We start from the raw sequence: 25,111 nt of genomic DNA on the forward strand, positions 1-25,111 counted from the left end.
TGAATGTTTGGGAATTTTTGTTTCACAGCCAAAACTTTAACCCTTAAACACCGACTGGACGTATCGTATGTCGACTAAAATTGTCTGTCGGGTGCCGAGTGGACGTACGGTACATCGACTACAAAAAGTTTTTTTTAAATATTCGGGGAAAAATTGTTATAGGCCTAGTTTGCAAAAGATTTTAAATCACGCGCCTCAAGGGTTGCTGGGAGTTCACAGATCACGCTGTTGTTTTGTTTACAAGCGTTACCCAGCCGTGCATGCGCGAATTTCTTTCTTCTTGCACTACAGAGCATCAGCGACGCATCGTCGGAGAGCGATTTCTTGATGCATTTGTGTTTTGCAGAACTTTTGCGAGTGTTAGCGTATTTGTGATGCAACAGGACGTTTGCAGAGATGTCCCAACGTCGTCAGGACCGTGAAAGGCGCGTATTGCCTGTCGGTAGTGAGCGTGTGAGATGAGTTTTAGATTTGGATGCTGGAGAGGGACCAAGCACCCAAGGTGACCCAGCTTTTCAACGCCGTGTTGTGCAGCCACGTGGGCCAAAAGGACCAAGGACCACATCCTGTGCCTTTTATGACCCCTAGGAAGCATCGGGGTGTCCTGAGGGGCATTCGTAAACATTTGGGAGGCCTCCAACAAAAGGACATTGATGAGTACTTGTTGGAGCTCGATCGAGAGCACGTGGAAAGTCCTCATTTTGATGGCAGTTGGTCATCTAGTGACGAGGACATCACGCCCGATGTCAGTGATGACGAGTATTTGCCCCCAATGTCCGTATGAGAGCCACAGCAGGAAAGTGAACTGGAGTTCAGTGGTTTCAGTGCCTATGAGGGAGAGTCTGAGGAGAGGAGGAGGAGTCTGAGGAGGAGGAGGAGGAGGAGGAGGAGGAGGCTGGCCACAGATTGTGGCTGGTGGGGATGAGACAGAAAGTGATGGTGAAAGTGAGGGAGATGGGCCAGTGGGGAGGGTGGGAGTGCGAAGTCGTGCCCGCGCACAGGCCCGTAAAAGTCGCAATGTCACGGCAGCTTAGGTGAAGGCCGTTCGTCCGAAAGTGATGAGGGGTGGTTGGAGGACCCCACCCCCACCTAACATGCACCCATTCACGGCAGTACCTGGACTGACTGCCCCTGTGCCTCTCACTGCACTGGGGTTCATTCAGCTCTTCCTGACGTGGGAACTGCTGGAATACCTCGTTGCAGAGATGGCGGATTACCTCGGTACTGCTGTGAGGAACTGCAGATGACGTTGTAGTATCGCTGGCGGGGCTGCAACCTCACGGACATAGCGCATTTTTTGGGGCTCCACATTTTCTTTGGAATGATGCCTGCTGCAGACATCAGGCAATATCGGAGGTGGAATTTTTTTTTTTAAGTACGCCCAATGTGCCCGGCATTATGCCCCGTGATAGTTTCCTGGCGTTGGACAGGTGTTTCAACGCCTTCAACCGAAGGGCCATACCCCGGAATAACCCAGATCGCCTCATCTTAGTTCGCCCAGTGTTGGACAACATTCGTGAACGGTGCCAGTTTCTCGTGGTTCCTTCCAAGAACCTTTCTTTGGATGAGGGGATGATGCCATACAAAAGACGTCTAAGCATTAAAGTGTACAACCCCAAGAAGCCAAAGAAATATGGTGTGAAGTTATTTTTTATTACAGAATCCAACACTGGATATGTCGTGGACTTCTCTGTGTATGCCGGGGTCTTCTCCACGCTGCGTGACACTGTCTTCGGTCATGTGGATCGTTTCCGTAACCAGGGATACCACCTGTTTATGGATAATTACTATAACTCGGTATCCCTGGCCCAGGAACTGTATGAAGCAGGTGTGCACGTCAGTGGTACCCTTCGGTTGGTGCGTGGGGGCCTGAATGTCCTCAAGAGGTTCGCAAGCCAGCAGCAACATCTGGCAAGAGGAGAGACAGAGTGGCGGCAGAAGGGAGATGTCTTCGTCATCTGTTGGAAGGGGGTCCGACTCGTGCCCATGATTACAAGGAGTCATGAGCCCATCCAAGAAGAGGTCGTTCAGCGGAAGACACGTCGGCAGGGCTGAGTTACGTATGAGGAGTTTCGTGTCCAGCGACCTACCATCACTGGGCACTATAATAGGTACATGGGAGGAGTTGATCTCTTTGATCAACTCATCCAGTATTATCCCTTTGCCAGGAGAACCAGGTGGACACAGAAGCTCCTCAAATACCTCCTTCAGTTGGCCCTCCAGAATGCCTACATCCTCTACTGTGGGTACAATTCGGACACCCGGAGGTTGTCCCACATCCAGTTTCTCGAGGTGGCTGGGAATGCCCTCATAAACTTTAATCCTGAGGAGTGGCCTTCCAACACCGCCCCCTGCCCCGAGCTCCAGATCTGCCCCGAGAGGATAGGGCAGATGTCGCTAGGAGGGCCAACCTCGGTCGTCCTGCTCCTGCTGTCCCTGTCCCTGCTGCCGCCTCCCTCACATTCCAATGTCCCGTCATGTAGTGGACCCTGTGTGTCGGCTGCAGGCAGGGGATCACACACTGGAGCTCCTAGGAGGGTGTAAGCAGAAACGGTGCCAGGTGTGCCACATGAATGGCAGAAGAAGAGACACCTGGTACGTCTGTCGCACCTGCAAGGTAGCATTTTGCAGGTTCGGGGAGTGTGACCGCAAGTACCACACTGCAGTCATATATTGGAGTGCGCCTACCCGAGGGACACTGGAGGGCGCAGCGGACCGCCGAAGGGCGGCCCATCTGCAGTAAGGGTGCGCTTCTCCCTCCTCCAGCTGTACCTCGTCATGTCGAGAGGAAAAAAATGCAAGACTCTTCAATGGAGGAGGGAGAAAACAAGAATAGAACGAAGAGTCAGGATTACGAGTGAGTATTCTGCATTGATTTTATATTTAGTTTTATATTTATTATAAGTTTTTATATATCTGTATTTATTGGTTTTGTATATTATTTTGTTTTATGCAAAAAAAAAAAAAAAAAAAAAAAAAAAAAAAAAAAAAAAAGTTTTTCACCTGCATTCCTTTTAGTTGTGTATTCGTACCAAATTAAATATATATATATATATATATATATATATATATATATATATATATAATATAATATATATATATATATATATATATATATGAAATTTTATCACATCACCGTGATTCATATACAAGCATTAAGCTACAAACGTCCTTTAATATCCAATTCGCTCTACCTCAGAAATAATATATTTTCATATATGTTACCGAATGGGAATTTTTTAGTTGATAAGAAGTTCGTCGTCCCGTGGGCTCGAACCAACAAAGGACAAGAACTCAGGACTACAGTGACGCCTTAACCCACAAGGCCAACAAGTGAGGTATAAGTTATTACCGACCCTCACCTACAAATCACCGTCGAACTCGGGTATTTGTATTTAGAATCGGTATCAACCCACCTCTGCCATGCTAACCATGTAGTGCGTTTGTCGCACGTAGCATATTATGAATGAAATTTTATCACATCACCGTGATTCATATACAAGCATTAAACTACAAACGTCCTTTAATATCCAATTCGCTCTACCTCGGAAATAATATATTTTCATATATGTTACCGAAGGGGATATTTTTAGTTGATAAGAAGTTCGTCGTCCCGTGGGCTTGAACCAACGAAGGACAAGAACTCAGGACTACAGTGACGCCTTAACCCACAAGGCCAACAAGTGAGGTATACGTTATTACCAACCCTCAACTACAAATCACTGTCGAACTCGGGTACAGGTGTTCCCCTACTTACGATGGGGTTAGGTTCCAAAAAACCCACCGTTTGTTGAAAAAATTGTAACTCGAATATGGCCTAGCCTACACTAGGGAATTAGTACCATCTATACATATATGGTAGGCTAGCCTACACTACACAGTATACTTTATACACAAACGGTATAGTAATTATTAGTGTCAGCTAATTCTGCAGGTTCAATGCAGAATGACATGATAAGTCAGTACAAAGAGAAATTTTATAACAAACAAGGCCCAGCCTGCACTTTCGTATATCATATACGGTAGCCTAGCCTACATTGTACTGTATTCTATTTTCACATAACACCGTATTATACAAACATCAAAATAACGAATGTGCATCTTTTCCATGGATCTTTTAAAAAGTTATGCTGTATCCAATCGTAAATATTCTTATATTGCTTTTGCATTATAATTTCCGATCATAGCGATTAAATGTTTTGGTTTGGGAATCTATCACGCGGTCTTTATTTCGCCGCATTTAACTTGGTTCAGAGGGCATTTCTTGTTTCTAGTTAGCGTAAATGAATCTCTAGATAATTTATTTATAAGGGACATATATATTTTTCGTTATACAAAGTGTTTTTAAGTCGAAATATAACTTAAATATGTCTCGTTGTGAAATTAATTTAGCCATTTTTTTTTTCGTTAATAGATGACGTTGGCGGCTGGCCGTTTGTTTTGTGTAAAAAAAAAAAAAAAAAAAAAAAAAAAAATCAAGATTCCGTTCGCTATTTTCTCTTGATTTCATCATCATACTACGAGCTTTTCCTATTTATCTTTTATCGGCGTGAAAACAGCAGTAATATGTGTTCTTTCATGCCCAGTAGTTTTGATTAAAATACTTTCCAATTTTATTTGCCGTAGAGTTTCATCCATGTTGCCAGTGCACGATAATTTATAGTCATTAGCAGCTTGAACATTCTTTCCCCAATTTCAACTACAACCTTCAGCTTAAATTTACTGCAGCAGTATATTTCCTTGCCGATCTTTTCTCCAAAGCGGATAAGGGTAGTGTAAAAACATATCAGTACTTAACGTCATTTTTAACATAACTACGATAATTGTTTAACCGCATTTATGGTTGAAATACAAGCAAAACAGTTGTTATCCGATTCCGTTATTAGCAAAACAACAGAGTCTGGTTCGGTTGTTTATGGTTGTATGCATTTTCACAAGAGTATAAGGTTACTAACAATACTTTTATCATTCTCTTACTTTTTAACTAGAAGATGGAATAAAGAGATGGAGAAAAAGAAGTTGGTCTATTGTAAGTTGGTCTCTCTTGCTGCCTGATTCTCGGCAACTGTAGTGTACGCTGTTGCCTGTGCCTGCTCGAAATTTAAAAATATTTTCTACATATTGTCATACCGGTATTAATTGCTAACTCCATCCTAAACTTGAATTATCGTAAGACGAATTATCGTCACTCATGCACTACCTGTATTTACAAGCGCACAAAAATTGCAACCTAACACTGACCTATTTTAACTTCCGACACAACGAGCAAGTGAGGTCAGCTCATTGAATTAATGTACCTATTCCAGCCTCTCGGGCCAACATATCGCATAACCGCACGCTGCCTGATTGTACGTTGTTGCCTCGCGCCAGTCGCCCGCGAAATTTAAAAATACATATTTTCAAAATATTGTCGTATCGATATTAATTGCTAACCCCATAGTAAAGCCGAATTATCGTAAGTCAAATCATCGTAACCTGAGCACTACCTGTATTTGTATTTAGAATCGATATCAACCCACCTCTGCCATGCTAACCATGTAGTGCATTTGTCGCACGTAGCCATATTATGAATGAAATTTTATTCCATCACCGTGATTCATATACAAGCATTAAGCTACAAACTTCCTTTAATATCCAATTTGCTCTACCTCAGAAATAATATATTTTCATATATGTTGCAAGGAAATTTTTAGTTGATAATAAGTTAAATGTCCGTGGGCTCGAACCAACGAAGGGTCGGTAATAACTTATACCTCACTTGTTGGCCTTGTAGGTTAAGGCGTCACTGTAGTCCTGAGTTCTTGTCTTTCACTGGTTTGAGCCCCCGGGACAACGAACTTATTATCAACTAAAAAATTCCCCTTCGGTAACATATATGAAAATATATTATTTCAAGGTAGAGCGAATTGGATATTAAAGGAAGTTTCCGAGTATATGAATCACGGTGATGTGATAAAATTTCATTCATAAACGTCATCACAAACGCATTATATGGTTAGTCATGGCAGAGTGGCTGATACCAATTCTAAATATAAATACCAGTTCACTGATTTGTAGGTGAGGGTTGGTAAACTTATACCTTTGTAGGTTAATGCGTCACTGTAGTCCTGAGTTCTTGTCCTTCACTTGGTTTGAGCCCACAGGACGACGAACTTATTATCAACTAAAATATTCCCCTTCGGTAACATATATGAAAATATATTATTTCTGAGGTAGAGCGAATTGGATATTAAAGGAAGTTTGTAGCTTAATGCTTGTATATGAATCACGGTGATGGGATAAAATTTCATTCATAATATGACTATGGGCGACAAACGCACTATATGGTTAGCATGGCAGAGGTGGCTTGATACCAATTCTAAATATAAATACCAGAGTTCGACGGTGATTTGTAGGTGAGGGTTGGTAAACTTATACCTCACTTGTTGGCCTTGTGGGTTAAGGCGTCACTGTAGTCCTGAGTTCTTGTCCTTCGTTGGTTCGAGCCCACAGGACGACGAACTTATTATCAACTAAAAAATTCCCCTTCGGTAACATATATGAAAATATATTATTTCTGAGGTAGAGCGAATTGGATATTAAAGGATGTTTGTAGCTTAATGCTTGTATATGAATCACGGTGATGGGATAAAATTTCATTCATAATATGGCTACGTGTGACAAATGCACTACATGGTTAGGATGGCAGAGGTGGGTTGATACCGATTCTAAATACAAATACCCGAGTTCGACGGTGATTTGTAGGTGAGGGTCGGTAATTACTTATACCTCACTTGTTGGCCTTGTGGGTTAAGGCGTCACTGTAGTCCTGAGTTCTTGTCCTTTGTTGGTTCGAGCCCACGGGATGATGAACTTATTATCAACTAAAAAATTCCCCTTCGGTAACATATATGAAAATATATTATTTCCGAGGTAGGGATATTAAAGGACGAATTGGATATTAAAGGACGTTTGTAGCTTAATGCTTATTTACATTATATTTATATATATATATATATATATATATATATATATATATATATATATATATATATATTTTTATAATATATATATATATAATTTGGTATTTTTTGGTAAGCAAAAAATCTAACATTCTAGTGATATTCAATCATTTACCTTTATTTTGCAACAAACGGGAAGTCTCTAGCACAATAATTTGATTTATGGTGAATTTTTGAAAAAAAACTTTTTCCTTCCCTCAGCGCATGGTAACTCTGCTGAAAATCTCAAAATTTCTTTAGTCACCTTGTTGTAATTTTCACACCGTTTTCTATTAGGCCTTACATAAAGTGTTATACACGAAAATGTGCACAATTTCAAGTAGAATACAACAAAAAATAAATCATGGTTGTAGCTTTTATCAGTTACGAAATATTTTCATATAAATCACGATAAGTGCCAAAATTTAAACCTACGGTCAACTTCGACTCGACCGAAATGGTTGAAAAAATGCAATTGTAAGCTAAAACTCTTACGTTCTAGTAACATTCAATCATTTACCTTCATTTTGCAAAAAAACGGGAAGTCTCTAGCACAATATTTCGATTTATGGTGAACTTTTGAAAAAAACGTTTTCCTTCCCTTTGCGCGCAGTAACTGCTGAAAATCTCAGAATTTCTTTAGTCACATTGTTGTAATTTTTGCACCGTTTTCTATTAGGTCTTACATAAAGTGTTATACATGAAAATGTGCGCAATTTAATGTAGAATACAACAAAAAATAACTCATGGTTGTAGATTTTATCAGTTTTGAAATATTTTCATATATATCACGATAAGTGCCAAAATTTACACCTACGGTCAACTTTGACTTGACCGAAATGGTCAAAAAATGCAATTGTAAGCTAAAACTCTTACATTCTAGTAACATTCAATCATTTACCTTCATTTTGCAACAAACTGGAAGTCTCTAGCACAATATTTCGATCGGTGAATTTTTGAAAAACTTTTTCCTTCTCTTCGTGCGAGGTAACAATGTTGAAAATCTCATCATTCTGCAACAAACGGGAAGTCTCTAGCACAATATTTCGAGATATGGTGAATTTTTGAAAAACTTTTTCCTTCCCTTTGCGCGGTAACTCTGCTGAAAATCTCAGAATTTCTTTAGCTACCTTGTCGTAATTTTCGCACCGTTTTCTATTAGGCCTTACATAAACTGTTATACATGAAAATATGCGCAATTTCATGTAGAATACAACAAAAATAACTCATGGTTGTAGCTTTTATCAGTTTTGAAATATTTTCATATAAATCACGATAAGTGCCAAAATTTAAACCTACTGTCAAATTTGACTCAACCAAAATGGTAAAAATGCAATTGTAAGCTAAAACTCTTACATTCTAGTAACATCCAATCATTTACCTTCATTTTGCATTAAACGGGAAGTCTCTAGCACAATATTTCGATTTATGGTGAATTTTTGAAAAAAACTTTTTCCTTCCCTACACGTGTGGTAACTGCTGAAAATCTCAGAATTTCTCTAGTCACCTTGTCGTAATTTTCGCACTGTTTTCTATTAGGCCTTACATATACTGTTATACATGAAAATGTGCGCAATTTCATGTAGAATGCAACAAAAAATAACTTTCATGGTTGTAGCTTTTATCAGTTTTGAAATATTTTCATATAAATCACGATAAGTGCCAAAATTTAAACCTACAGTCAACTTTGAATCGACCAAAATGGTCGAAAAATGCAATTGTAAGCTAAACCTCTTACATTCTAGTAACATTCAATCATTTACCTTCATTTTGCAACAAACGGGAAGTCTCTAGCACAATAATTCGATTTATGGTGAATTTTTGAAAAAAACCTTTTCCTTCCCTCCGCGCATGGTAACTCTGCTGAAAATCCCAGAATTTCTTTAGTCACCTTGTCGTAATTTTCGCACCGTATTCTATTAGGCCTTACATAAAATGTTATACATGAAAATGTGCGCAATTTAATGTAGAATACAACAAAAAATAACTCTCATGGTTGTAGCTTTTATCAGTTTTGAAATATTTTCATATAAATCACGATAAGTGCCAAATTTTCAGCTATGGTCAACTTTGACTCGACCGAAATGGTCGAAAAATGCAATTGTAAGCTAAAACTCTTACATTCTAGTAATATTCAATCATTTACCTTCATTTTGCAACAAAAGGGAAATTCTCTAGCACAATATTTCAATTTATGGTGAATTTTTGAAAAAAACTTTTTCCTTCCCTCCGCCCGCGGTAACTGCTGAAAATCTCAGAATTTCTTTAGTCACCTGGTCGTAATTTTTGCACCATTTTCTATTAGGCCTTACGTAAAGTGTTATACATGAAAATGTGCGCAATTTCATGTAGAATACAACAAAAAATAACTCATGGTCGTAGCTTTTATCAGTTTTGAAATATTTTCATATAAATCACGATAAGTGCCAATATTTAAACCTACAGTCAACTTTGAATCGACCGAAATGATCGAAAAATGCAATTGTAAGCTAAAAGTCTTACATTCTAGTAACATTCAATCATTTACCTTCATTTTGCAAAAACGGGAAGTCTCTAGCACAATATTTCGATTTATGGTGAATTTTTGAAAAACTTTTTCCTCTCCACTTGCGGTAACTGCTGAAAATCTCGGAATTTCTTTGGTCACCTTGTCGTAATTTTCGCACTGTTTTCTATTAGGCCTTACATAAACTGTTATACATGAAAATGTGCACAATTTTATGTAGAATACAACAAAAAATAACTCATGGTTGTAGCTTTTATCAGTTTTGAAATATTTTCATATAAATCACGATAAGTGCCAAAATTTAACCCTACAGTCAACTTTGACTCGACCGAAATGGTCGAAAAATGCAATTGTAAGCTAAAACCCTTACAATCTAGTAACATTCAATCATTTACCTTCATTTTGCAACAAACGGGAAGTCTCTCGCACAATATTTCGATATATGGTGAATTTTTGAAAAAAATGTTTTCCTTCCCTCCGCGCGCGGTAACTCTGCTGAAAATCTCAGAATTTCTTTAGTCACCTTGTCGTAATTTTCGCACCGTTTTATACTAGGCCTTACATAAAGTGTTATACATGGAAATGTGCGCAATTTCCTGTAAAATACAACAAAAAATAACTCATGGTTGTAGCTTTTACCAGTTTCGAAATATTTTCATATAAATCACAAGTGCCAAAATTTAAACCTGCTGTCAACTTTTACTCGACCGAAATGGTCGGAAAATGCAATTGTAAGCTAAAACTCTTACGTTCTAGTAACATTCAATCATTTACCTTCATTTTGCAACAAACAGGAAGTCTCTAGCACAATATTTCGATTTATGGTGAATTTTTGAAAAAACTTTTTCCTTACCTCCGCGCTCGGTAACTCTGCTGAAAATCTCAGAATTTCTTTAGTCACCTTGTCGTAATTTTCGCACTGTTTTATATTACGCTTTACATAAAGTGTTATACATGAAAATGTGCGCAATATCATGTAGAATACATCAAAAAATAACTCATGGTTGTAGCTTTTATCAGTTTTGAAATATTTTCATATAAATCACGATAAATAGAAAATTCGACCTTTGGTCAACTTTAACTCGACCGAAATGGTCGAAAACTGCAATTGTAAGCTAAATCACTTACAGTCTAGTAATATTCAATTAATTACCTTCATTTTGCAACAACGGGAAGTCTCTAGCACAATATTCCGATTTATGGTGAATTTTAGAAAAAAAAACTTGTTTTTACGTCCGCTCGTACGAATTCATGCATCATTTTGTGATAATATTTTCTCTGTGTTGCTTTGATCGTTTTACAATTTGTTATACACCCAAATCATCGCAATTTAGTGTACAATACAACGAAAAAAAAATAACTCATTAGCTTTAACCGTTTAGCTCACAGCTTGATTTGTATACAATTATACATTAAATTTTTTTTTTTGCGTAGTCATATATTCAAATATTTATTTATGATATTTTTTTTTTCTGATGGTTGCATACTAAACTTCAGGCAATGACAAAAAAGGAGCCAAAAATAAACTCTGAATCTTAAAAACTAAGCGTCCTGTGATTTTTTGAAAACTTTTTTTCCACTTCGGCGCTACCTCCCGAACGCCGCCGGCATACAACAGACACTTTCGTAAATAGAGGCTCGGCGTTTAAGGGTTAATGTGGATCATCAAAGAGAAAGGACAGTCATGGAATGGCAAATACTTCAGAGAAACTATGCTTACTGGTGGAGTATTTCCTTTCCTCAAAGATCCTGAAAATGTGTTATCTGTTGAAGAAGTCACATTTTTGCATGATATGGCACCATGTTTCTTTATGTGGTGGTAAATGCCATGTTTTGCTGGGGCCTTGGGTACCTGGCGGAGCTCGGGCCTGAATACGTCGGAACTCCTTCAGCAGCTGGGCATACTGGTGGGGGGCGACGGAGCAGATGGCAGGCGTGCTGGGTCCCGCTGCCAACGGGAGGGACTGACAGGAGTCTATGTTGAGGAGACGCTTGCGACCGACGTCGACTGCCAGCCCGAAGTGGGCAAGGAAATCTGCACCCAGGAGTGGGGTCCTTATGTCCGCGACGACGAAGTCCCAGGAATACCTCCGGCCAAGGATGAAGATTGACAGGAGCCTGGTGCCATAGGAGAGGATGGGGGACCCGTTGGCGGCTGTGAGGAAGGCAGCCGGGTCCGGTGAGCGCTTGTGGTCCTTCCCGGACAGCGGAAAGATTGATCTAACAGCCCCTGTGTTGGCCAACATCATCCTGCTGGAGATGGTGTTGCAGACGTAGAAGCCTAATGGCTCTGGGCTCCTGGGTTCTTCTGCTGCCATGGTGGCCTGTCCTGCTGGATGCCACCTCCCCCATTTTTTGGACGGGCAAATGAACACAGGGGTTGGCAGTTCCGGGCATCCTTGCCGTACCGCTTGTGGTAGTAGCAAGGGCCCAGTGGGTTCCACTTGTGGTGATACGGTGGCTGCCTCCTGGTGACGGCGCTCATCTCCCCTGGGCCCTCCTCCTATTGAATGGCGCTGATGGGGTGTGCGGGCGCTGATGCCTGCCTCGCTGCCTTTGCGGAGTCAGTCAGCTGCTGTGCCGTGTGGATCAAGACCTCGAGGGGCATGGTGTAGGGCTCGAGGATCTGAGCGTGGACCTCTGGGAGGAGCTGGCGGAGGAGAATCTCCCGCGACAGGCTTATCTTGGACTGCTTTCACTGCTGTCGGTGTTGGGGAGGATGAGGAGGTCCTGGATCATATCCCACAACTCCATGACGCTCTGTTCCTGCTACAGGTTGATAATGAGGTCGAGGGTGCAGGCGGCCCTCTTGGCGACCGGCAGGGAGCAAGTCTCGATGAGGGATTTCTTTAGGTGGTGGTAGGTGAGAGGGCGTGCAGTGGACACCCACGGGACGAGTTTCTTGTAGATCTCCTCCAGCAGGGCGTTAATGACTGTCAGCTTGCAGCACCTCGTCCTTGAGTTCCGCCAGCCTGAACTGACCCTCGACCCTGTACAGCCACGATGATGGGTTCCCCTGAGTGAAAGGTGGCAGGTATTACTGTGGTGTCTGTCCCTTTCATCCAGGTATTACTGTGCTGTCTGTCTCTTTTATCCAGGTATTACTGTGGTGTCTGTCCCTTTCATCCAGGTATTACTGTGCTGTCTGTCTCTTTTATCCAGGTATTACTGTGGTGTCTGTCCCTTTTATCCAGGTATTACTGTGCTGTCTCTTTTATCCAGGTATTACTGTGCTGTCTATCACTTTTATCCAGGTATTACTGTACTGTCTGTCCCTTTCATCCAGGTATTACTGTGCTGTCTGTCCCTTTTATCCAGGTATTACTGTGGTGTCTGTCTCTTTTATCCAGGTATTACTGTGGTGTCTGTCCCATTTATCCAGGTATTGCTGTGCTGTCCGTCCCTTTTATCCATGTATTATTGCGCTGTCTGTCCCTTTTATCCAGGTATTACTGTGGTGTCTGTCTCTTTTATCCAGGTATTACTGTGGTGTTTGTCTCTTTTATCCAGGTATTACTGTGCTGTCTGTCTCTTTTATCCAGGTATTACTGTGCTGTCTGTCCCTTTTATCCAGGTATTACTGTGGTGTCTGTTTCTTTTATCCATGTATTACTGTGCTGTCTGTTTCTTTTATCCAGGTATTACTGTGCTGTCTGTCCCTTTTATCCAGGTATTTCTGTGCTGTCTGTCCCTTTTATCCAGGTATTAATGTGCTGTCTGTCAATTTTATCCAGGTATTACTGTGGTGTCTGTCTCTTTTATCCAGGTATTACTGTGGTGTCTGTCCCTTTTATGCAGGTATTACTGTGCTGTCTGTCCCTTTTATCCAGGTAATACTGTGCTGACTGTCCCTTTTATCCAGGTATTACTGTGGTGTCTGTCTCTTTTATCCAGGTATTACTGTGGTGTCTGTCCCTTTTATCCAGGTATTACTGTGGTGTCTGTCCCTTTTATCCATGTATTACTGTGCTGTCTGTCCCTTTTATCCAGGTAATACTGTGCTGACTGTCCCTTTTATCCAGGTAATCCTGTGCTGACTGTCCCTTTTTACCAAGTATGACTGTTGTTGACTGTTCATTTTATCTATACATTACTGCGGTGACTGTCCCACTTAGCCTCCACTAAACTTAAACACACCCCCACTTAGCTGAAACACCCCAGTAAACCCAAACACATCCCCATAAACCTAAACACACACCCCCAGTAAACCTAAACACTCCCCACTAAACCTAAACACACACATCCACTAAACCTAAATACACCCCCCACTAAACCCAATACACAAACCTTGATACAGAATTACTAATCACAGGAAAGTAAAGCATTTTCAATAATATATTTCTATGGCATCGAGTAATGAAATGGGGGATGACAAACTCGTAGTTTATTTACCACATAAGTTACAAAGGGAAGGGGGAAGGGGAAGGGGAAAGGGGTATGGTTTTGAAACACACCCTGTTATCTTATTTGAGTTAAATGATGGCCACCTGCCAATTTTGTCTAGATTGATCAAGCTGTTATCACATAAATTACAAAGGGAAGGGGAAGGGGTATGGGTTTGAACGATTCTATTTTCAAAGTTGGGTTAAATGATGGCCACTTGCCAAATTTTCCCTAGGTCAGTCAAGTGGTTCAGATTTCTATAGCGCAAAAAGCTACAAGTATACAAACAAACACACATAAACATTCACTTTTATTAAATATATATATATATATATATATATATATATATATATATATATATATATATATATATATATATATATATATATATATATATTCTAATAGTCACAATGCCCTCTTAACTTCTCGAGGGCATTGTGGCTATTAGAATTACATGTGTGTCTGGTAAAAGTGACCAGAGATTCTACACACACACACACACACACACACACACACACATATATATATATATATATATATATATATATATATATATATATATATATATATATATATATAAATGAAACCTGTTTTGAATCATTTTTGTTTTTGCCCATATCAATTTTAGTTTATGCTGTAGAGGGGGGTTGCTCTAATTCTGAAACACCCTGTGCAACCCCCCTCTACAGCATAAACTAAAATTGATATGGACAAAAACAAAAGTGATTCAAAACAGGAATTTATTTAAGTTTCTCTCTGAGTATTTAATATTTTGTGTGGCCTCCACCTGCCTGTACCACAGCCTGCATTCTTGAGGGGTATGATTTCAGCAAATCTCAAAAAAGCCGAGACTCAAACTCCATCTCCCTGAGCACTTCGGTCACCTCTCTTCGCAGGTCGTCGAGGCTTGGTATACCATCATAGTTCACTGTGCACGCTTCAACACGATCCTTCAAGATACTACCAATGTTTCCAGGCACATTAAGGTCAGGGGAGCTACCTGGGAACTCACTTGACGAGAAGAAATTGATACCACTGTTTTGAAGCAGCTGCTGTGTCTGAAGAGCCTTGAAACATGGTGCCTTATCATGCAAAAATGCGACTTCTTCAACAGAACACATTTTCAGGATCTTTGAGGAAAGGAAATACTCCACCAGTAAGCACAGTTTCTCTGAAGTATTCGCCATCTATGACAGTCCTTTTTCTTTGATGATCCACATTAACTGTTTGGCTGTGAAACAGAGAAAAATTCCCAAACATTCAGGAAATTTCACAACTTGGCGATAGCGCACATCATCCAACTTTGCATCCCAAATGATGTCATTTTTATGATTTGGCTTCCTGACTGTGTAAATGAGGAATTCATCTGATGTGGCAACATGGAGAAAGTCAGATTCATCCCAATCTTTAAGAAATGAACCACAAAACCATGCACGATCTCTCTGTTGCTGAGTGATGTTGGGCTTGCTGATAACATGAAATGGCTTGATACCAGATTTTTTCAACTCACGATATACAGCACTATGACTTCTCTTCTTTCCCCTTTTTGTTTCTAGTTCAAGTGCCAATTTACATAAAGACTTTCTTGGTCTATCCATCGCCTCAGCTGTGATGTCTTTTAACTCCTGAGACAGGACTTCAGGCCTTCAAAGATTCTCACTCTTTTCGCAATGTCATTCAAATGGATTTTTAATCCAGTTTCTTTTAACAAATGATTCATCTCTTTTAATGTAGTTAGCTATCCAGGAACATGAAATGAAGGATGCACTAGCATCCCTGGCCTCTCTGAAGGTTATAGCCCGGATTCGGTCAATCCATCTAATTTCCTCAGAGTTGTTAGCCATGGCTGTATCTAACTCCACCACTCAGTCTGAAAATATAAGAAATGTAAAATGAAAAATAGCTTAATAGAAACTTAAAATAATGTACTTGGAGATAGGCTATAGCAGAAAACTTCATAACTTTCCATTTGTCCTGCGGAGGAGGGAGCTCTATTCGAAACACCCGGTATATATAATTATATATATGTATATATATATATGTATATTTTATATAAATATATATATATATATGTGTATAGTATATATATATATATATATATATATATATATATATATATATATATATATATATATATATATATATATATATATATATAATGTGTGTGCTTACGTTTGTTTGTGTACATTAATACTTACTTTATACATTTATAAACGCTATTCCTGTATGAACCATTTTCTTTAGAGAACTAAGGAACGAACTGAACATATATATATATATATATATATATATATATATATATATATATATATATATATATATATATATATATATATATATTTGTAAATATTACTGCTGTTCGCCTCAATGTATTTCTTTGTAATAATATCAGATGAACCAATGTCCAGGGTAGCGGCTGAGTCACATAGGCAGTTTAAATTGTAACGTTTGCGTGTAGGGAGGAACTCGGTAGCATTTAGGCATTTCACCCTATAGGAAAATTTCCACATCCAGCCTTAAGATAGGTGGTCCTAAAGTCTTTTTTTTTCTTTCTACCTGTCCCTCTTGGCGAATGTTTTGACAAAGCGTAGACACCTCAGGACATGAATGCATCCCCTGTTTTGACCCAGCCCCGGTCAGACAAGGAGAGAGAGAACTGAACTATCGCGGAGATCAGACGTCCTTTTGGCCTTTCCGCCCTTTGTCTATCATTTCTATTAGTGAATGGTGAAGTGAAGAATCATTCTCCAGAACTTCCGATCGTCCGTTGTATGCGCAGCAACGCTTTGTCCAAGGTAAAGTGTGTTTTTGTTCAAAACTTCGTCAGTTACATATCTTCGTCTGTATTTCCAACTTCCTTTGTTTCATCCTCCAGCCACCACTTACTGTATATGCTATTACGAAGTCTAAGATTAAGCCAAATAATTACATTGTTAGCTTCATCCACTTTATTCCAGTAAAATAACTAGGACTTAGGGTAAACAGGGCATTTTAATTCTCTATGCACTCTTTGTGTCTCGGGTCCATTGTTTGGAAGAAATGTTGCGCTTTTGTATTTAATACCATCTTAACAAGTAGAGATTTTTTCTGTGTCCGCAGTTGGTGACGTTTATCATAAAGTCTTTATTCCTTGAATATTCTTTGTTAAGGTTAATTACCCTTAACTGGCGACCTTTGGTTAATTAACGTCTGTCTTTGAGGGTAATTCGTGGCTTCAAGTGACAGGTTATGTGTTATTGGCATGCAGGGCCGTGAAAAATTACGTAAATTAAGTAATGAGCTGATCAGCCAAGACGCGCACGTAACATTGACGATCTTGCGTAGGATCTAAGTAAATTTTAGAGAAAGAATCTGGAGAAAAGGAAATTAATTACAATTAATTCCAAAGATAAAAGTCAGATATTGAATTTAATTTTACTCTTCCAAACAAGGAGACGACAAGGAATAATAATAAGCAACAAGAAGAATAGTTAGAATACCAGGTAATTGAGAATTAGCATAGGTAGGAAAAGTGCGCATTGAAAGCAGAACAAGTCATAATTTATAACGTATTAAGAAAGGGCATTTTACCGCATTCAAGTCGTCCAGTAACGTATCCTAAAGACCGAATTTGCGAAGTTCATTTAATTTTCGCAAAGTAGTAATCGCGAATTCGGCAATTCCGATCGTTATTGTTTTCACATAGCAGGAATCATTCGAAACACCGTGTCATTGAAATAGCAAACGAACGGAAATAATAATTTTACCATAAAATGTACCTTTCAGCAACATGAATTTAGGCGGGTCGGTCGGCAGGGATAATTCTCGTTTAATGTCCGGGTGAGAAATACAATAACAAAAGACACAACGTTGTATGGTAATTTCGTTTTCCATCCTTAACGTAAAACACTATGCATTATTGGTATATTTAGAGTAAATCTGGATACCTGCATTTATTTCATTCGTTGTTTTGAATTTTGTGCTAAAGGGACAAACACCCGCCATCTTGATATTCCTCCGTCGCACAGTTATTTTGAAATTGTTTTGAACTAGCGGGACTCGCCGGACATTTTGGGGTTCAGTTGACCATCCCTTTTCCGCCATCTTAAGACCCTGTTATTGTCATTGTGGAGGTGACCAGACTCTGTTTTCAGCCACTTTGGAACTACTTCTTTGGCGTAGCAGTTCCACCTCGCAATATCTTAGCTAGACAGACTTCGGTAGACAAAACCATGATATAATTTAGTCAGGGAAAGATAGGCCTTAGTTAGGATTAATACAATAACAAGTTCCTATACAAATACCTGATGCCAAAAATCATATAAAAAGAACTTATAATTTTACGCTAGATCCTTGTGACGTCGCATCGGCTCCTGGGAAAGTTACGACTGTTACAGCAATCCCTAAGGAAGCCAAGACGACGTATCTGCATTTTATTAAGAACCATGCCATTGTGCACTTATAAAATCTTTGTTTAACATGTTCTCAAGCAGCAAGAAATTAGCTGATTGAAAATCTCTCTCTCTCTCTCTCTCTCTCTCTTCATTCAAGTAAGCCGTCATAGCCTAGTCGAGTGTACGTGACCCGCTTCAAAGGAAGACGGGCCGACACTGAGAAATTAAATTAAGTAAAAGAAACACCTCTGTCCCACAAGTAGATGAGGGCAAGTTAATCTTTTTACAGTGATAAATTGTCGGTCGAGTGAGGTCTGCTACCCATACCGAAGCAAAACAATAGTTTTCACCCTCTGAAAGAAGAGCGGTTAGCACTGGGACCAGCCACTCACGAGGATCTTAATAATAATAATAATAATAATAATAATAATAATAATAATAATAATAAAAAAAATATTCACTTTATTCCACAGTGCCAGTAATTTGCTGCAGTCATTAGTTGAATAGCTTACTTCTCTCTCTCTCTCTTTTTTACCTTCCCTTTCTCTCTCATTCAGTTGTTACACTCTGCTGGGGTAGAGTGCCTTTCCTCCTATATAGCCTAGTTGGACTCCAGTAAAGGGTCCCTAGGAACACATTGGCACCATAGTGCCACCACACAACCAAATAGAAAATTAAATAAAACCATTACAAAAGGGAACAGAAGAGAAAGTCCTTCTGGAACCTAACCTGCACCAGTGCCTAGGGATACTGAGTGCCACCAGTGTGACCTGTACACGGCACACCCAACTACAGTGCCACCTCTTGAAAGGGTGCCACGTCACTGAAGAGACACTTCCTCGCTGCCCAAGTACGCCCAGTCGACCCGGTTAGACGCCCTTCCCCACCAGAACCATGGCAGCAGAGAATTATAAAACCTTCCTGGGGCTGGGGACGGCGGCAGGTCTCACCGGCTCGGAACTTACCACCTGGGTCAAGGAGCAAGTGGACGACTTGGCCAAGCGGGAGAAGGAAGAAAGACTTGAACAGAGGAAGTATGAAGAAGAACGGAGGGCGTATGAAGCCGAGCAGAGGAAGTATGAAGAAGAAAGAAGAAGACAGCATGAGTTAGCCTTCAAAGAGAAAGAGCTCGAGCTGGAAAGAGCAAAAATGGAGAATGCTGAAGCTATGGCCAGACAGCAAGCCTCCAGCCCTACACCTGCTGCATCAAACGCTCCAATTTCGAGCATCAATTCCCTAGTCCTCAAGTGGACTGAGGACGAGCCAGAAGCATGGCTGGAGGAGATCGAGGCTCTTTTCGATAACTACAGCACCACAGAGACGGAGAGAGCCTTAATACTAGCCAAGCATATGGAGGGAAAAGCCAGGGCAGCGCTTCGCTCACTGGAGAAGAGCCAGAGAGGCAACATGGCGGAAGTTCGTAGAGTCATTACAAAGGCCTACGAAATAACCCCAGAAAAATGGAGACAGCGGTTCCGAGGTCTTGCCAAGGAAGTCTGCTGGTCTTGGACAGAATGGGCTTGTCACAAGACCCAGTCCGGTATGCGCTGGTTCGACTCCTTGGCCTGCACAACGTTTGAGGATCTTTTCAATCGGACCATGCTAGAAGACCTTTACCAATGTGTGCCTGGGCCCCTTGCTGTATATCTTAACGATAAACAGCCCACCACACTTATGGAAGCTTGTCGCATGGCCAATTTGTGGGAAACTTTTAATCAGTCACACAGCACCTCTCAGAAGCGAATCGTTCCTCCGGCCTACCTCTCGAACTCCACTCGCCCGAAGAATGGACTGCCGAGCAAGACTACGTGCACCTATTGCAAGCAGGTGGGGCACGCTGAAGCTGAGTGCCGATTTAAACTAGGCACTAATAAGCACCCTACCACTACCACCCAGAACTCCTCTCCCGATTCATCCGCTCAGCCCTCTCCTCCAACAGTTACTGCAGGCCACCGAGCCCATCCAAGAAGCCCGTGCAAATCCTGTGGTGCTGCCAGCCACTACAATGCTGGATCTCCGGCCTGTCCACATCATGTCCCCACCACAAAATTTGTCAACCTAATTAGCACTTCATTCTCTGCGGCCGGTCCGCACCGGATCCTTTACCCTGAGAGACTGGAAACCCAGTTCATCTCGGTGGCCCCTCTTCAGAGCACTAGCCTGCCCGTGACCCTTCCGGTCACAGTAGACACTGCGGCAGACATTAGCCTGATCGCCAGGGTCCAAGTGCCAGCCGGTGCCATGGTTGACGAAGAAACCTGGTGGGAAATGAAGTGGATAGAGGGCCACACCATTACCATTCCCACGGTCCAACTCCAGGTTACAACACCTTGGGGCACACCTTGGCGTGGTGGGTGGAATTCGGCCCGGAGTGGCCTTCTTGTTGGGTCGGGATCTTCTCTGGGGAAGCCCGTTACCAACGCCACTTCGCAGCCACGTTACCTCCTCCACGGAGGCCCCATCTGTAACTCTCGATAAAGACAAACCCCCACCTTCCGCCCACCAAAGTGGTCCGCAGAAGGGGCACAAACCAAACTATTCTAGGCCTAGCCCTCTCCAATCGCGAAGGGCTGGCCCACCAAGAGGTCCTCCCTCTCCCCGAAGAGATATTCAGGAGGAGCAGTGCTGCTGCAGGACGTGCAAGCAGACAGACCACTCCACAAATTAGGAGGGCTGCCCAAGTAAGCAACGCCCAGAGGACGTCCCTGAACAAGACTCTCGGAGAGGCTACGATCTCCTGCTGGGGCAGGAATCTCTGCCGCAGCCAAACCCAAGTCGTCCGCGAGGTATTGCACCTCCGGACCCCTTGTCAGGCATGCCATGCCTGACCCTCAACTGCTGCCAGTGCCACTTGCAAGCACTGAGCAGTGCCACACTCCATCCGCCACGGACGTTGAGCTACCAATTAAGAAGGCCCCTATGCCGGGTCTAAATCATGAGGCGAATCCTCCTCCGGGAGATTTAGGATTCCCCATGCCGTTGATCATCGCAACTGGAGAGCCTCCAGCACCCGAGACTTCTTCTTTGACAAATCTGACTCCAGAGGATGAACCCCTGGAGGATCGAAATGTTACCCCGTCTCTGGAAGACCAGGAACTGGCCTCCTTGGACGCAGAAGTCGAGATCGCTCTCGCTCCGGTTGTCACAGCAGCCGGAGTAGGGAGCCCTCCTGTAGCTTTTGAAGTTGCCCCTGACTTCGCGCCCACTAGCCCTTCTGGCCTGTCCCCAGAGTCGGTGCCCTCATCACCTCCTAAGCCTGATACTGATAGGCCTTGGAGGAACCCGAAGAAGAAGAAGAAGGGGCGGAAGAGAGCCCAGTAGTTGCCGAGCCATAGGCTCATCCAGGCACTAGTGCCCTCTCGGCACAGTGCCCTACCATCTTAGGGTGATCCTGGCCCCTTGCCCAGAGAAGGTTAAGTTAAGTATATCTTAGTTTAACCAGACCACTGAGCTGATTAACAGCTCTCCTAGGGCTGGCCCGAGGGATTAGATTTATTTTTATGTGGCTAAGAACCAATTGGTTACCTAGCAACGGGACCTACAGCTTACTGTGGAATCCGAACCACATTATAGCGAGAAATGAATTTCTATCACCAGAAACAAATTCCTCTTGTTCTTCACTGGCCGCTCGGAGATTCGAACTCACGACCAACAGAGTGGTAGTTGAGAACGGAAGCCGCTCACCCAGCGAGGAACTGCCCAGAGGAGGTAGCCAGTGTGATCTCTTTTTCTTGTACATAGCCTAGACCGCCTTAAGTACGGTACATCAAATTAGTAGCCTTGTTCCTTCCACTTACCACCGAGCCGCAGTAATCACGTGAGTAGCATAACTAACTTCAATACTGTAATCTTAACTATTGTGAACCGAGCCACGAATGCTCATGACACGCATGGCCTAAGACCTCAGTGAGGCACCCATTTCTCATATGAGGCAACCCTCATGAATGAACTAGTAATTATTAATTGTATTAAACATAAACCACGTTGTAATTTAGTTAGAACATTAACTCTTATGTTGGTGCTACGGTCGGGTTAGGATAGGTTAGGCTAGAGAATACCATAGAATGTACCACTAGGCTAGGTCTAACCCATCATGATTATAAGAGGTAGCATATAATAACCATAAGCACCTTCTAGTACTATTAGAATTAGGTGAAGTAGTGATTATAGCTCATATCCTATCTAGGGTTAGGTAGTTCTGTAGCTAGGTAGGCTACACAGGACTAATCTGCTCAGGGGAAGAAGAGTAACCTAATAGAGGCGAACAGCTTGCTTAGTACAGACCTTCGCGGCCGAAAAGGGAGTGAAGGCCTTCTTAAAGGGGGGAGCTTTTATAAATATTACTGCTGTTCGCCCTCATTGTATTTCTTTGTAATAATATCAGATGAACCAACGTCCGGGGTAGCGGCCGAGTCACGTAGGCAGTTTAAATAACGTTCGTGTGTAGGAAGGAACTTGGTAGCATTTAGGCATTTCACCCTATAGGAAAATTTCCATATCCAGCCTTAAGATAGGTGGTCCTAAAGTCTTTTTTTCTTTCTACCTGTCCCTCTTGGCAAATGTTTTGACAAAGCGTAGACGCCTCAGGACATGAATGCATCCCCTGTTTTGACCCAGCGCCGGTCAGACAAGGAGAGAGAGAACTGAACTATCGTGGAGATCAGACGTCCTTTTGGTCTCTCCGCCCTTTGTCTATCATTTCTATTAGTGAATGGTGAAGTGAAGAATCATTCTCCAGAACTTCCGATCGTCTGTTGTATGTGCGGCAACGCTTCGTCCAAGGTAAAGTCTGTGTTTTTGTTCAAAACTTCGTCAAGTTACATATCTTCGTCTGTATTTCCAACTTCCTTTGTTTCATCCTCCAGCCACCACTTACGGTATATGCTATTACGAAGTCTAAGATTAAGCCAAATAATTATATTGTTAGCTTCATCGACTTTATCCCAGTAAAATAACTAGGACTTAGGGTAAGCAGGGCATTTTAATTCTCTATGCACTCTTTGTGTCTCAGGTCCATTGTTTGGAAGAACTGTTGCGCTTTTGTATTTAATACCATCTTAACAAGTAGAGATTTTTTCTGCTTCCGCAGTTGGCGACGTTTATCATAAAGTCTTTATTCCTTGAATATTCTTTGTTAAGGTTAATTACCCTTAACTGGTGACCTTTGGTTAATTAACGTCTGTCTTTGAGGTTAATTCGTGGCTTCAAGTGACAGGTTACGTGTGTTCTTGGCATGCAGGGCCGTGAAAAATTACGTAAATTAAGTAATAAACTGATCAGCCAAGACGTGCACGTAACTATATATATATATAATATATATATATATATATATATATATATATATATATATATATATATATATATATATATATATATATATATATATATATATGACCAGCCACAAGTGCTAGTACTACAGGTCATCAAATGGCTCATAATAGGCCTACATTCTACATGCAATGTAGAACAAATTTCTTTAAATAAAAATTTGAACCATTTTGTGTTAATAAACAAATATACACTACCGTACATATGAAAAATTATTTACATTGTCATGCATCTACATTTTTAAAATAGAACCAATATCAGTCATGCATTAAATGACAAGATAATTTATTCTGCTGTGAAATGATTCCCTAGAACATGTGGAAATGTAAAATTCTTCCAGAGATGATCATACTGAAGCCATATTATACTGTTACTTATTTATTATTTCCTCTGAATATGATCAAATTACTGAACAACAAGGAAACCGATACAAGTAAGGATTCTGATTCGCAGTAAACTACTAACATTAGTTATATCTAAAAAAATGAATTAAAGAAATACTAAAAACTTTACTTTATCATTACTCCAAATGTGCTATTTAGTCTTCACTACCGGCCTTGTTTACCTTGGGAAGAAAACGGTGGAAACTTGGAAAAGGAAAAAGAACAGCACTGGCTGTGAAAAGATTCCCAAGAACGTGCGAATGGAGAATTCTTCCGACGATGATGAAACTGAAGTTATAATTTTACCTTTACTATTGCTGACTATTATTAGTAGGGTTAATTTAGCTGTGGGTATGGGTATGGTACAGATGTGGGTGTGGGTATGGGTATGGGTATGGATATGGGTAGGGGTATGGAATGGATGTGAGTATGGGTATGGTAAGGATATGGGTATGAGTATAGGTACTGGTATGGTACAGATATGGGTATGGGTATCAGAATGGGTACAGTGTGGGTATGGGTATAGGTATGGGATGGAATGGATATGGGTATGATACAGATATGGGTAGAGTATGGGCATGGTACAGATATGGGAACTAGCAAATGCGAGCGTTAACAAGCATCTGCTAGTTTTTACTTCATAATTAGAGGATACAAATTTAAAATAAAAATACAAACAATACATAAATGTGACACAATTACACTTATTTTGGAATGCACATCAGTTATTCAAAGAAAACAATGCCTTTTTACTACCAAGGGTGCTATGGTAGTAACAAGGTATTTACAGACGCCAAAAATAGAATATACAGTACCCAATAATTAAAGAATTTGGAAAATTATAACAGCAAACAATTAAGAATTTCAAGAAGCAAATTGTTGCTTGCTTGATGGACACATAGGAACTGGCTTAACAGTTATTTCCATCTTTTGTTTCCAGGGTGCTGTTGACCAAGGATTAGGCACATGTATAATGTACAGACAGGGTTGGATTAAATAAATCTTACCTGCCATATTGTGCTTGTGAGCTAGACATCTAATATTCTGCAGGCATACTTTCAGCTTAGTTGTGCAAATTATCAGCCATTTGTTATATAGATAACACCTCCAAGCAAGACTGCAAAGAAATATTTGAATGTCACAAAAGTTATTAGTAAT

General features: G+C 41.0%; 1 protein-coding gene across 2 annotated transcripts in view; it reads right to left on the minus strand.

Annotated features, from left to right (window-relative positions):
• LOC136853428 (uncharacterized) overlaps positions 1-25,111 on the minus strand; it is a 125,766-nt gene that overhangs the window by 35,829 nt on the left and 64,826 nt on the right. For both annotated transcript variants that reach the window (XM_067128980.1, XM_067128981.1), the window contains one exon: positions 24,961-25,070. In XM_067128980.1, coding sequence (XP_066985081.1) covers positions 24,961-25,070 — 110 coding nt within the window. The remainder of the gene's footprint in view (positions 1-24,960; positions 25,071-25,111) is intronic.

Source organism: Macrobrachium rosenbergii, chromosome 27, assembly GCF_040412425.1.
Source record: "Macrobrachium rosenbergii isolate ZJJX-2024 chromosome 27, ASM4041242v1, whole genome shotgun sequence".
NCBI classification, from domain to species: Eukaryota; Metazoa; Arthropoda; class Malacostraca; order Decapoda; family Palaemonidae; genus Macrobrachium; species Macrobrachium rosenbergii.